The following is a 12992-nucleotide window of genomic DNA, read 5'->3' as shown; positions in this document are numbered from 1 at the left end:
CTATCCCTCTCTCTTCCTCTCTGTAAAAAATCAATAAAAATATAAAAATTATAAAAAAGAGAAGGTGCCCTAGGGCAAATTATCCTTTACAAAACCAGAGGTTGATTCCTGTCGTTTATTCTAGAGAAATTAATGGTTTTGCTTTTTTTTTTTTTTTTTTACTGCTCCAGTCAACAAAAGAGACATTTTATTGAGGCCCCAGGGTCACAGTTCAGCAGGAAGGCTGCCCTGTTGGCCCGGAGAAGGGGTAGAGGGGCCTTATTTAACTTCTTCTTGGGGCGCAGGTTGTTGGTGTGGCCGCCCTTCTTGTCACAGTTGACATGTCGCACAGGGCAGGTGTAATCTTGTTGCAGTTATACTTCTAGGCTAGCTGGCAGGGAAGGGTTTGATGATGCCACCCCTCCAAGCACCAAGTACAGGGTGGACTCTCTGAATATTGTAGTCTAAGGGAGTATGGCCATGCTCCCGTGGTTTGCCTGCAAAAATCAGGATGCCCTCCTTGCTCTGGATTTAGCTTTGACATTCTCAGGGTGTCACTGGGCTCACCCTCAAGGGTGATGGTCTTAGCAGTTAGGGTCTTCGCAAGGTCTGCATCTCTGCATCTATTAATGGTTTTGCTTTTTTGGACAGTTTCAAATTTCTGGGCTATTCATTGAAATGTTTATTAAGTGCCCATTCCGTGTGAAGGTCTGGGTGTGGAGGTGTTTTCTCTCTTTCCCGAGTCCAGCATGGAAAAGGAACGAGTCCAGTTCCTGAGTGGAAGAGCTGGGGATTAAGAAATAAAAGAAAGAAAGAGAGCAAGATTCAGAAATAGAAGCAAGCTGGGAGCTAGATGGGATGCCAGTCTCTCTGATGGAGAGGCAGGGACCCTGATCCCATGCAGCCCATTTATTTTATACCCCAAATACCAGGAAGTATCACCAAAACTTAGGATCAAAGGAGCTTATTTGCATTCTTGAGTAGGCCCTAGCATTCCTAGTGCTTGACTGGATTTACATATCTAGACCTGCCCCTGCTGACACCTGGGCTGATATAAAGGTCAAGCTGGTTACACTCTCTGCCATCTTGGGGAAATGTGTATCTAAGATGCAGCTCTGCCAGTCATCTCGGACTCAGCTGACAACAATTTAAAGAAATGCCCATGTGCCTTCCCAGGTGGCCCTCTACATCTGGGTACACGTGGTGAATAAAATAGTCATAATCCCTGTCTCCAGGGATTATGACTATTTTAGGTAGAATTTTCATTGAGAGAATGAACAAGTAAAGAAGCAAAATACACACAAACTGAACATAATTACAAAGAAAGTAAGCAGCGTTCTGTGACTCGGTGGAGAAGTGCTTGATGGGGATCTCATTACATAGGATGGTTGGGATGGGTGCCTCAGAGGAGGCATTACCAAGACTTAAAGTGAGATAAGGACCCAGCTATGCGAAGAGCATTGTAGGTAGAGGGAACATTATGTGCTAAGCATTTGGTGAATCCTAGGAACCGAAAGGAGGCCGCTGTGGGTGGAGAATGGCTCAGGATGAGATTGGAAAAGTAGCAGGGAAGGTCTAGAGTTTACTCGCAATTTGTGGGAAGCCTTTGAAGGATTTTACACCGGGGAGTAATGTGTTCTGACTTACAGTCTACATCAGTGTGGCTGTTCTGATGAATTGGTCAGAGGCTAAGAGAAAAGGGGGCTGGGAATCGGGTAAGAGGCCATTTCAGCAACACAGGTGAGAGGTGATAGTGGCCTAGATTGAAGTGGTAGCAGTGGCGGGGAGAGAGATATGGAAAGAGTTATGATCTGGCCCAGCGGGCATAGCTCAGTGATTGAGCTTCAACCTATGAACCAGGAGGTTTAGGTTCGATTCCTGGTCAGAATATATGCTCCGGTTGAGGGCTCAATCCCCAGTGTGGGGTGTGTAGAAGGCAGCCAATCAATGATTCTCATCATTGATATTTCTATTTTCCTCTCTGAAATCAATAAAAAAATATATTTTTTAAAAAGTGTTATGATCTGTTTTGGAGAAAAAAAGTCAAAGAACTCATCGATGGATAAAATGGCAGTAGTAGTGAGAGTATGTCAGTTCAAAAAATTATAACCTCTTAAAAGTATTTTTACTAATGTACTATTTAAAACTTAGTACTTTATATAAAGGAATTCAGTAGCATTCAAATAATGTTTTTTGACTTATCATATAAACATAACAATGTGAAGAGCTTAAACTTTAATGATTCTAACTGGTTAGTATTTATCAGAACATCTTAAAGGACTGGAAGTAAAGCCATACATACCATCACTATTTATATCTTCATCATGGGCGTGTATTTTTTCTTTTGAGGTAAATTTTCCGCATAATTCTCTGTAAAGTGAAAATTCTCTTGCTTGCTTCATTGAAACATATTTCTTGTTTTCACTTATTTCACTGAAACATAGAGGATTCGTGAAATCTACATAGTAATTGGATAATTATTATATTTATTTATTTTATAAATAAAATCTACATAATAATATTTTTATTACTGTATGGTGTGTAAGACATCACTCTTAACAGAATTTACTCTGCAGGTACAAATTAAGATAAAGAAAGCAGTACTATACAGTTATTTATTTATTTTTTCCTCCTTCCCCAGTTTGGACGTCACAGACTCAACCCAGAAAACAGAACACTGGGGAGTCTTCGCAATGTTCTCTATCTTCTTCACCAGCGAGTAAGGTGCGTTTTCACAGCCCCCTGCTGGGGAGCGGGTGGTTTGCTGACCTTGTTCAGCTGCCTCTTCAGCGGCTGCCTGGAAACCTCTCCCTTGGATTCTGTGCTCAGACATTTCTCATTTTAGGGGTTTGGTGAAATATGACAGTACTTTGGGAAATTAGGGAAAAGTTCAGCTCCTTGTACTTCGTTATAAATATGCAGAACTCCTGTATAACGGGAACCCTCCAAAATCTGATATACCTTTCTGCTTGAGTGGCATATCCTGTGGACTCTCTCAGAGATAGGAATTATAGAGCAGTAGTCACAGTGAGGAAGGAAGCGGGGAGTAGGGAGAGTAATAACAATTATAATGGTAATGAAGACGGTAAGAGTAACATTTTTGAGTGTTCGCTTTGTGGCAGACACTGATCTTGATGCTTTATGTGGGCAATATCACTTAGTCTGAACAGTAGTCCTGTGAGGCATGTACTTTCGTCATTTCCTTGTTTTGTTTCAAGAAACTGATCCTTAGGGATCCTTTGAAAGAGGAAGTGGGAATATAGCTTGGCATTTGGAAAGCAGCTTGGCATTTTCTTAAAAAGTTAGACGCACTTAGGACCCAGCCATTCCACCTCAGGACATAAAATGTGTCTGCACAGAAACTTGTACAAAATGTTAATAGCAGCTTTATTTGTAAGAGTCAAAAACTGGAAACAACTCAAATGTTCATCATCAGGTGAACAGATACATAAATTGTGATATTTCTCTATAATGGCATACTGAGAAATAAAAAAGTAGCTATTGATTCATGCAGCAACATGGATGAATCTCAAAATAATTATGCCAAGTGAAAGCAGTCAGACATGATTCCACTTATATAAAACGTAGAAAATGCAAATCCATAGTGACTGAAAGCAAATCAGTAGTTACCTGGGGCAGAGGTAAGAGGAGGGAGGGAATGATTATAAAGAGACCTGTGGATACTTTGGGGGTGATGATATGTTCACTATCTTGAATGTAGGGATGGTTTTGTGGGTATGTACATCAGTCAAAACTCATCATAACTTCTGTCCTACTTGGCCACAACTCTGAGGTTCCCATTCCTCCATCCCACTGGGATTTAATAATTTAAATTAATTTGCTAGAGTGTCTCACAGATCTCAGGAAACATTTATGTTACCAGTTTATTAAAGGATGTCCTGATACATGAACAGCCAGATGAAGAGCTGCACAGGGTGAGGTCTGGGAGGGTCCCATCACAGGAGCATCTGTGCCCATGGAGTTGGGATGCATCACCCTTCCGGGGCATGGATGTGTTCACCCACCTGAGAGCTCTTTGAACCCCAGACTGTTGGTTTTATGAAGGTTTCATCATGTGGGCACAATCTGTCAACTCTTTGTCTGGCTCTCTCCCCTTTCTGGAGGATGGAGATGAGGCTGAGAATTCCAAGCTTCTGATCATGGCTTACTCCCCCACCCCACCCCCACCCCAGCGCCATCCAGGAGCCCACCAAGAGTCATCTCATTACAATAGAAGACACTGCAATTACCGAGGATGTTCTGATATTTAGAGACTCTGCCAGGATCCAGGGTCAGAGACCAAATATTAGAACAAGAGATGATTCTGTTGCTCTTATCCCTCAAGTAATCACAAGGGTTTTAGGAGCTCTCTGTGCCAGGAACCAGGGACAGAGACCGATTACATGCTTTCTGTTATGTCACAGCAGACCTCACCTTGAGAAACACTGAAGTAGACTTTCTTGGGGGAACGTAATTCACGTTAATTAATGAACTAGCAATTCATGCGTCAAGGCTTTTCATTGCTATTCATCACATGATTTGCCCCAAATAGTAAGTTTTCACACATAGCAAATAAAATATAGAATAGCTTGTGCATGGAGCACTTGATCAGTTGTACTGTCTGTCTCAGTGTTCATGCCGTACATAGGCCTGGAGTTGCTGATAAACTAGCATATGAGATCAGTTTACTCTCAACATGCAGCGGCTATGGAGAAATCATTTCCTCTGAGGTTTTGGTTTTAGCTGAAGCAGTCTTCTCTGTGGTTAGAGTAGTGGTCCTAAATGGCTGATCTCCACCTGGGAATTTATTAAAATCCGCATTTCTAATTAAGCCCATCCCAGGCTTAATAAACCAGAAACTCTGGGGATGTGACCCAGCAATCTGGTTTAATAAGCCCTTCAGTGATTCTGATGCAGGACGCTAACTTTGAGAACCCCTGGGTTGGAAGACCAAATGTATAGGAAGGCTGAAAAACAGGCAGCTTTCACTTTGGTCATTTTGCTTAGTTCTGTTGAAGCCAAAATGATCTAAAACAATTTGCAGTTTTCCTACCATTTAAGGACTATTAAGTTGAAATAACTGAGTCGGGAGAGTGTTAAAGATCTAAAAGTTCTTAGATCTCAGATCTTGGCATTGAGATGGTTTTAGGATTTGCATCCTATCTGGGTATTGTCAGCATTCTGCTAATTAATGGTGATAATGAAGACAAAAGGATTGGTGGCTTGTGAATACTGAACTTTAATCGATCTTCAAGTGCCTTGACAGATAATAGTTTGACAACAGAAGTCTGTTACTATCTAAAACTTCCATTGCTTGTTTTAATCCTGAGGATAAACTTTTGCAAAGTCGCCATCAAAGTAGCGACTGTCTCTTTGATGCAGGAGTTGACTTTTATAAAGAAAATCTTTTACTTTATGTTTCAAACTTCTTTTCTTTTAGGAGATTTGGAATAATAGGACTCTACAAAGGACTTGAAGCCAAACTGCTACAGACAGTCCTCACTGCTGCTCTCATGTTCCTTGTGTATGAGAAACTGGTGGCTGCTACCTTCACAGTGATGGGGCTGAAGAGGGCACCCAAGCATTGAGACACCTTACCCTGCGGAGTGAGGACGGTGCTCAAGATGAGAGTTTCTTTCTGTGCGAAGAGAAGTGATTCTTTTTTTTCTTTTTCTTTTTTTAACTTTTGCTCTTTCCACCGTGAATTTTTACCCTCGTTGGCTTTAAAAATATTTAAGGGTAAACGTAGAGGATAGCCAACTTAATTTTTATGATGATTGGTTGAATTTTGTGGGGGAGGTTGGACTGGTGGTCATATGAAGAGAAAGCATTATTGAAAACCTAAAAATTAAAAGTTTGTGGATTGATTAGTTTTATTGATGAACTATTAAGAAAGAATGGACTATTGCTCTCATGTGTAATCTTTTCTAGTTAAAATCTTTCTTAAATTTACCAACTGTTCTCTTTTCCTGATTTCTACCCCAGGTTCTAGAACAAATTTTATGCCATGAAATTCTCCTCATATGCCTTTAATGTCTTAATCTTGTTATTTTCCTCACTGAAAATAATATTATGACTATGTCATGAGAGCATGATTTTATTTTTTTGGATTTTTTTCTGCTTAAGGAAAGGTGTCTTCTTTAGTACATGAGCTATTTATTTTGTGGGAGAAATTAAAATTATTAATCCCAAATGATTCTCTTATAAACTATTTGTAAACATCACTTATTCATTAGTATTTGACATAATTTTAAAATATTTATTTTGAATCAACTCTCTGATTACGAAAGGCTTGAAGTGTTATGTTTATCCAAACACGTCTCAATCAAGTCAAACCCCAATGAATTGTCAGCACCTTTATTAAGATATTATATTGAATTGATAACTACCTGGTAAAAATCACAGAAAAGGGGAAGGGAGCAAAACCTTGGTTAGCCTCTGGAATATTATCTCCCTTACCAAACTCTTGGAGGAGGCTGTATTTTTTTTTTTTAATTATTATTTTTTACAATAAACATATGATTGAGATTCTTTCTATTGGGAAACATTCCTTAGAGTTCTGCTACTCAAAGTGTGGTATGTCAAGCAGTAGTATTGAGAGCTGGTTGGACATGCAGGCCCAGATCTTCATTGTAACAAGATCAACAGGAGATTCATACTCACATTTAAGTTGCAGAGACCTTAGCACACCTGACCCAACAGAGGATGTGATTGTTTTCAATTATGGAAACCAAGACAAAGATTGTTCTTAAAGGGAAGATGGACTAATGTATTAAAACAGCCTCTGGGGAAACCGGGAGTCCTACGTCATTCACTTTCCCTCGTAGCACAGGGTAAGGTGGTATGTAGCTAGGAGGGAATTAGACATCTCAAGCCACTCAAGAAACAAACTCTTCACATTAGTAAACTAGCTTTTTGGGTTCCTGTGACTTAGTTTTTATTCCTATAATAAAATGACAGGCTTTTTATGTATAAATATAATTCAGTCAGAGAGTAATAATGAAGAATCTGTGGGCTGTGGTATTTAGTTGCATTTTGAGAGGAGAAATTTCTTTTTGTTATTTTTCCTCTGGCCACTTTGGTAATTTCAAAATATCTGATTATCAAACTAGTAATTGAAAAATCATTGTGTTGGTCTAGAAAACAAGAATTGGGAGGAGCTGCTAACTGGGGATTAGACTGAATACTCGTCCTCTATTTAAAACGGAATGGTAGGCAGAATTGGCCCATTACTACTTTTTATTTTACTTAAAGTTTGTGAGTATCTGTGATGGTTCTTGAGTGGGAAGCACATAATTGATTTTTATTTTTATACAGGAGAAGAATGATGATAAAGATGCCATGTGTACTTTTGTTTTTGTTTTAATTATACAGTTCATGTTGGAACTTGGATTTTGAGCTCAGGTATTGTGGAATGATATGTTTGCATAATTTCCAAGTCAAATTATATAGTTACTAGAGGCCCCGTGCACGACATTTGTGCACTCGGAGGGAGTCCCCTGAGGCCAGCCTCTGCCTTTAGCAATCTGGGAGCCCTTGGGGGATATCCAGTTGATGAATTAGGCCCATTCCTTGTGGTGAGCAGACCTAAGCTGTCAATCAGACATCCTTAGTGCTGCTGTGGAGACAGGCCACTGCGCTCGCTAGGTGTCAGCCTGGCTTGTGACTGAGGGGCATTGAATGTCTGCCCTCTGGTGGTCAGTGTGCATCATAGTGACTGGTCATACCATTGTTCGGTCAATTTGCATATTACCTTTTTATTATATAAGATATTAAGTTTTTATGATGTGAGAATGTATTTGATTTTTTTTTTTTTTGATTTTGTGAGGGAACAACTTAATACTAAGGTTTTATGTTCCCTTATGACTCACTAATTGAAACTTAAGTAATGACTTGCCCAGTTTTATAATCTTTGATTAATAAGGTATTTGAGAAAACTAGATTTGGGGAATTGAAATTTTTCTTTTTGATTCTTTATGCAGTTTCTCTAGAGTGTGAGCATTAAGAACCTTAGAGGTTAGATAAGTGTCACTGCAGTAGAAAATTTTATGTCTGTAAGTATTTAATCTGGGTTTTAAATTGACATGAAAATGTCTACCCATGTCTATTTTATAGTTGTTTGAAACACAGAAATAGGAATTACCATAAGAACATAAGCAGTGGGAGTTAGAATCTTGGGTTTTATTCCCAGCTCTGCCACTGACTAGCAAATTACATCATCTTTGTGCTTCAGTGTTTTGATAAGTGAAGATGATAATACTCATTGCCCACTTCAGAGGTTGTTTGAGAGCTAATGATGCCAGCTAAATCCCTTTATGATTGTGGGAGAGGGAAGATCTGAGTGAAACTTGTGACAATGCCTAGATTTATATAGCAATTTTCCTCCTTAAAGCTTATACACTTTCTCATTTTATGATCCCAATATCTCTGTGAAATAGGTAAGGACAAATAACAATATTCCCATTTAATTAACAAGGAAATTGAACTATCAAATGACTTGCCTGGTTGGAGCCAGGATTAGAGTGGATATCCCTGTAGTCTAACGTGGTGATTAAAAGAATGGGTTCTAAAAAAAAAAAAATAGAATGGGTTCTGGAATTAAGTTCAACTCTGGTCCTGTTTCTTACAGCTGTGGGAACAAAGTAATTACTGAACTTGTATAAAAATTCATTTCCTCAACTATGAAAAAATCCATTTCCTCAACTTGATAAAACTACCTCACAATGTGGTTGTGAGGATTAAATGAGATCATATAAATTGTTTAGTGCAGTGCTTGCACATGAGAAGAGCTAGATAAATGTTAGCAGCGACTACTATTACAGTATTACTAGAGGCCTCATGTACAAAAATCCACGCTCTCGGCGGGTCCCTCAGCCCGGGCTGTACCCAGGACCCCTTGGGGGATGTCCAACTGATGGCTTAGGCCCACTCCCTAGGGCAGTGGTCGGCAAACTGCGGCTCACAAGCCACATGCTACTCGTGAGCTGCAGTTTGCCACTCTGTTGACTAGTGTGTTTGCCGACCGCTGACCTAGACTCTTGATTCCAATAATTACAGGCTGTTGTTGTTCCTTGTGATTAAGCCCCTATACCTGTGGTCGGCAAACTCATCAGTCAACAAAGCGGCAAACCGCAGCTCACAAGCTGCATGTGGCTTGTCAGCCGCAGTTTGCCGACAACTGCCCTAGGGGATCAGGCCCAAGCTGGCAGTCAGACATCCCTCTGGCAGCCCTGGAGCCCTCAGGGGATGTCCAACTAATGGCTTAGGCCTGTTCCCCGACTAAGCCAGTAGTCAGACATCCTTTGCGTTGCTGTGAAGGTGGGAGAAGCTCCTGCCACTGCCACTGCACTGGTCAGCCATGAGCCAGCTTCTGGCTGAGCGGGGCTCCCCCTGTGGAAGTGCACTGACCACCAAGGGCAGCTCCTGTGTTGAGTGTTTGCTCCCTGGGGGTCAGTGCGCATCATAGCAACCAGTCATTCCCAGTCGTTCTGCCTAGGGTCAATTTGCATATTACCCTTTTATTATATAGGATGGATAAGGGATACGACTGTTTGGATAGATATGGTTCAGTGAGAAGCACTCTGCATTTTGGGCCAGATCTGGGTTCAGATTTTCATTCTACCACTTAATAGTATCATAACCACAGACAAGTCACTTCTGCACCTTTCTGAGTTTACACCTTCATCTGCCCAATAGCAACGGTGTTATATATCTTCAGAACAGCCTTGTGAGGTAATCATTTCTATTGGACAAATGAGGACATATCTATATATATAAAAGCTTAAGTGACCGAACAATCGGCTGCTATGATGTGCACTGACCACCAGGGGGCAGATGCTCAATGCAGGAACTGCCCCCTGGTGGTTAGTGTGCTCCCACAGTGGGAATGCCACTCAGCTGACCAGCTGGTGCTAGATGCCATGGGGCTCATTGCTGGCAAGTACAGCTGCGGTGGGGTGAGCCTCCTCTGCCTCCCAAGCAGCACTACTGAGTGGTGGCAGCAGGCACAGCAGGGTCAGGAAGAGCGGGAGCGGAGCCCAGCCCTGTCGCTTCTCACACTACTACATCCCTCAGGGGATGTCAGCTTGATTCTCCCGATCTGCCTGCAGGGATCGGACCGAAACTGGCAGTCCGACATCCCCCGAGGGATCCCAGATTGCCAGAGGGTGCAGGCCAGGCTTAGGGACCCCACTGGTACACGAATCCATGCACCAGGCCTCTAGTATATGTATGTATATAGGTGTGAGTGTGTGTATGTGTGTGTGTGTCTGGCAAAGTATGTGATGTTTATGGGCTTAATAAATGCTGTTTTTCTTCATTAAGATATTGATATATAGCATTTTCAGGTGTACAACATAATGATTTGATATATTGTGTATTGCAAAATAATCACCACAGTAAGTCTAGTTTGTATATATTACTAAAATATCCATTGGATGGCCCTGGCCAGTGTGGCTCAGTTGGTTGGACATTGAACCACGCACCAAAAGGTTGCTGGCTCAATTCCTGGTCAGGGTACATGCCAGGTAGGGGGCATGCCGGAGGCAGCTAATCAATATCGTTCTGGTCTATCATTGATATTTCTCTTTCCTTCTCTCTTTTTCTGTAAAAATTAATAAAAATATTTGAAATGTATATCCATCACATAATATTGTTTGAATCAAGAAAATCAGTTAGGTTTTACTTTTGGGCAGCATTTTCTCTTTCCATTTGTTTTAATTGTGAACATTTCTGAGAGCCTTTTGATGTGTCTCTGTGTCAAAAGAGAAGCCAGATCCAGTAATTTTATGTTTATGGAGTATTCAAAGCAAGTCCCCTGAATATTTATCAGTTAGCCAGTAAAATATGACTGGTTCAACAAGAGAAAGTCACTGGCTAAGCTAGTGTCTCACCTGGTCTCTGGAAAAGCTAAAGAATCGGGACTTGGTGAAGCCAAACACCAAGTATCTAAGGAGAGTCCTCCCTCTGGGCAGGTCAGCTACTTACCTGGCAGTGCTGATTGTCACCAGAGTACCAAACATATACGAAGACACGTTTGTAGGATATTATGTGTGTAGTAAATATAACTGATAGTGACTCTGCAAGGTTTTTACTACCATAGAAGTGAAAGGGCTTTGGGTTCCTGCTGATCTTTGTGGGGCATAGTGGTAGCCCCGAAAAGTATGTTCAGGGGAACACCATGGACAAGAAAAAAGTTCTTCATGGCCCGGGCTGGGTTGCTCAGTGGGTTAGAGCATTGTCCTGATATGCCAAGGCTGTGGGTTTGATCTCCCTTCCCCCCTTTTCTCTCTCTAAAAATCGATTAAAAGAGGAAAAGTTTTCTGAGACCTGGGTGAGAGAAGAGAAGAAAGAAAAGGACTGCTCTGGCTGGCATTGCTCAGTGATTGGAGCATTGGCCTGTGCACCAAAGTGTCACGGGTTCGATTCTGAAAAAGAGCACGTATCTGGATTGTAGGTTCAGTTCCTGGCCTTGGTCGGGGCATGTGCAGGCGGCAGCCAATGGATGTGTGTGTCTCACATTGGTCTTCCTCCCTCGTTTCCACTCTCTGAAAATCAATGGAAAAATATTCTCCAGTGACGGTTAAAAGAAAAATAAAATTACTATTTAAAGGCAGAGGTGGAAAAGGAAATTAAGAGATGAACATGAGGAATGGGGAAGAGGCACAAGGCACCAACTCCTAGCATAGGACTTAAAGCGACACACTCAAAAAAAGTGTGATGGGTACATAGATTGGGCATTGCACAGTGGAAGCCAGCAAGTGAGGTCCAATCTGTAAGGACGTAAAAATGGAGGGAAAACTTGGTTTGGGACTAATTATGAGACAGTAATGGGACTTCAATGCATCGAGGGCCTAATAAATGCCAGGCATAATTGATTTAAACACATTTAAAAAATATTTGTATGATTTCAGAGGAAGGGGAGAGAGAAAGAGAGAGAGAGAGAGAGAGAGAGAAAGAGAGAGAGAGAGAGAGAGAGAGAGAGAGAGAGAAACATCAATGATGAGAGAGAATCATAGATCGGCTGACTCCTGTACGCCCCCCACTGTGCCCTGACTGGTCATCGAACCATGGCTTCCTGGTTCATAGGTCAATGTTCAGCCTCTGAGCCACACCAGCTGGGCAGATTTATACACATCTGAATATCCTTCTTCTTCTTCTTTTTTAAATTGATTTCAGAGAGGGAGAGAGAGAAACATCATTGATGGGAGAGAATCATTGATCTGCTGCCTCCTGCACCCTCCCTCCCCCCGCAACTGGGGATCGAGCCCGTAACCCAGGCCAGTGCCCTGACTGGGAATTGAATGGGGACTCTTCACTCTGCAGGCTGACACTCGATCCACTGAGCCAAATCGGGTAGGGCCTTAGTGCCTTTTTTATGCTTCCTGGTGAATTCCTGCCCAAAACAACCATAACCTTTTCCCAGAAGCCTTTCTGAAACTGTTCCCTCCCACACCCACCCACCCCTAAAGACCTTTCTACTCTTAAAATAGTTTGTGCTATATCTATCATTGCACTTGCTACATCCTACTTTGAAGTCCATCTGTATCTCTCTTCCCTTAAATATGTTTTTTCTGTGTGTGTGTGTGTGTGTGTGTGTGTGTTTTATTTCAGAGAGGAAGGGATAGGGAGAGAGATAAAAACATCAATGATGAGAGAGAATCATCAGTCGTCTGCCTCCTGCATGCCTCCTACTGGGGATGGAGACCGAAACCTGGGCATGTGCCCTGCCCGGGAATCGAACCATGACTTCCTGATTCATGGGTGAACGCTCAACTATTGAGCCACACTGACCAGGCATCTCTGTCTTCCCTTCGATATCAAGTTCTTTCAGGACAGGAAATGAGTCAACTAGCAGAATGTCTCACTGTGGTAAGCACTCAGTGGTTACATGAGTGTTTTTGGCTTAAAACAGAGCTGACCTTTCTCCAAGCAAATCAGTCTGTTAATTAAGAGTTTATGTTTTTAGAATTCTTGTACTCTGGTGTTTGCTTGGTGATGATCAGTTTTTCACA

General features: G+C 41.6%; 1 protein-coding gene across 1 annotated transcript in view; it reads left to right on the top strand.

Annotated features, from left to right (window-relative positions):
* SLC25A17 (solute carrier family 25 member 17) overlaps positions 1-12448 on the top strand; it is a 37994-nt gene extending 25546 nt beyond the window's left edge. Inside the window, exons 8-9 of the mRNA XM_084879129.1 lie at positions 2621-2703; positions 5420-12448. Of these exons, the coding sequence (XP_084735255.1) occupies positions 2621-2703; positions 5420-5567 (231 nt within the window). The 3' untranslated portion in view covers positions 5568-12448. The remainder of the gene's footprint in view (positions 1-2620; positions 2704-5419) is intronic.
* The last annotated feature ends 544 nt before the right edge of the window (positions 12449-12992 follow it).

Source organism: Pipistrellus hanaki, assembly GCF_964339955.1.
Source record: "Pipistrellus hanaki genome assembly, chromosome: 3".
Taxonomy (NCBI): domain Eukaryota; kingdom Metazoa; phylum Chordata; class Mammalia; order Chiroptera; family Vespertilionidae; genus Pipistrellus; species Pipistrellus hanaki.
This window is presented reverse-complemented; position numbering and strand designations above follow the sequence as displayed.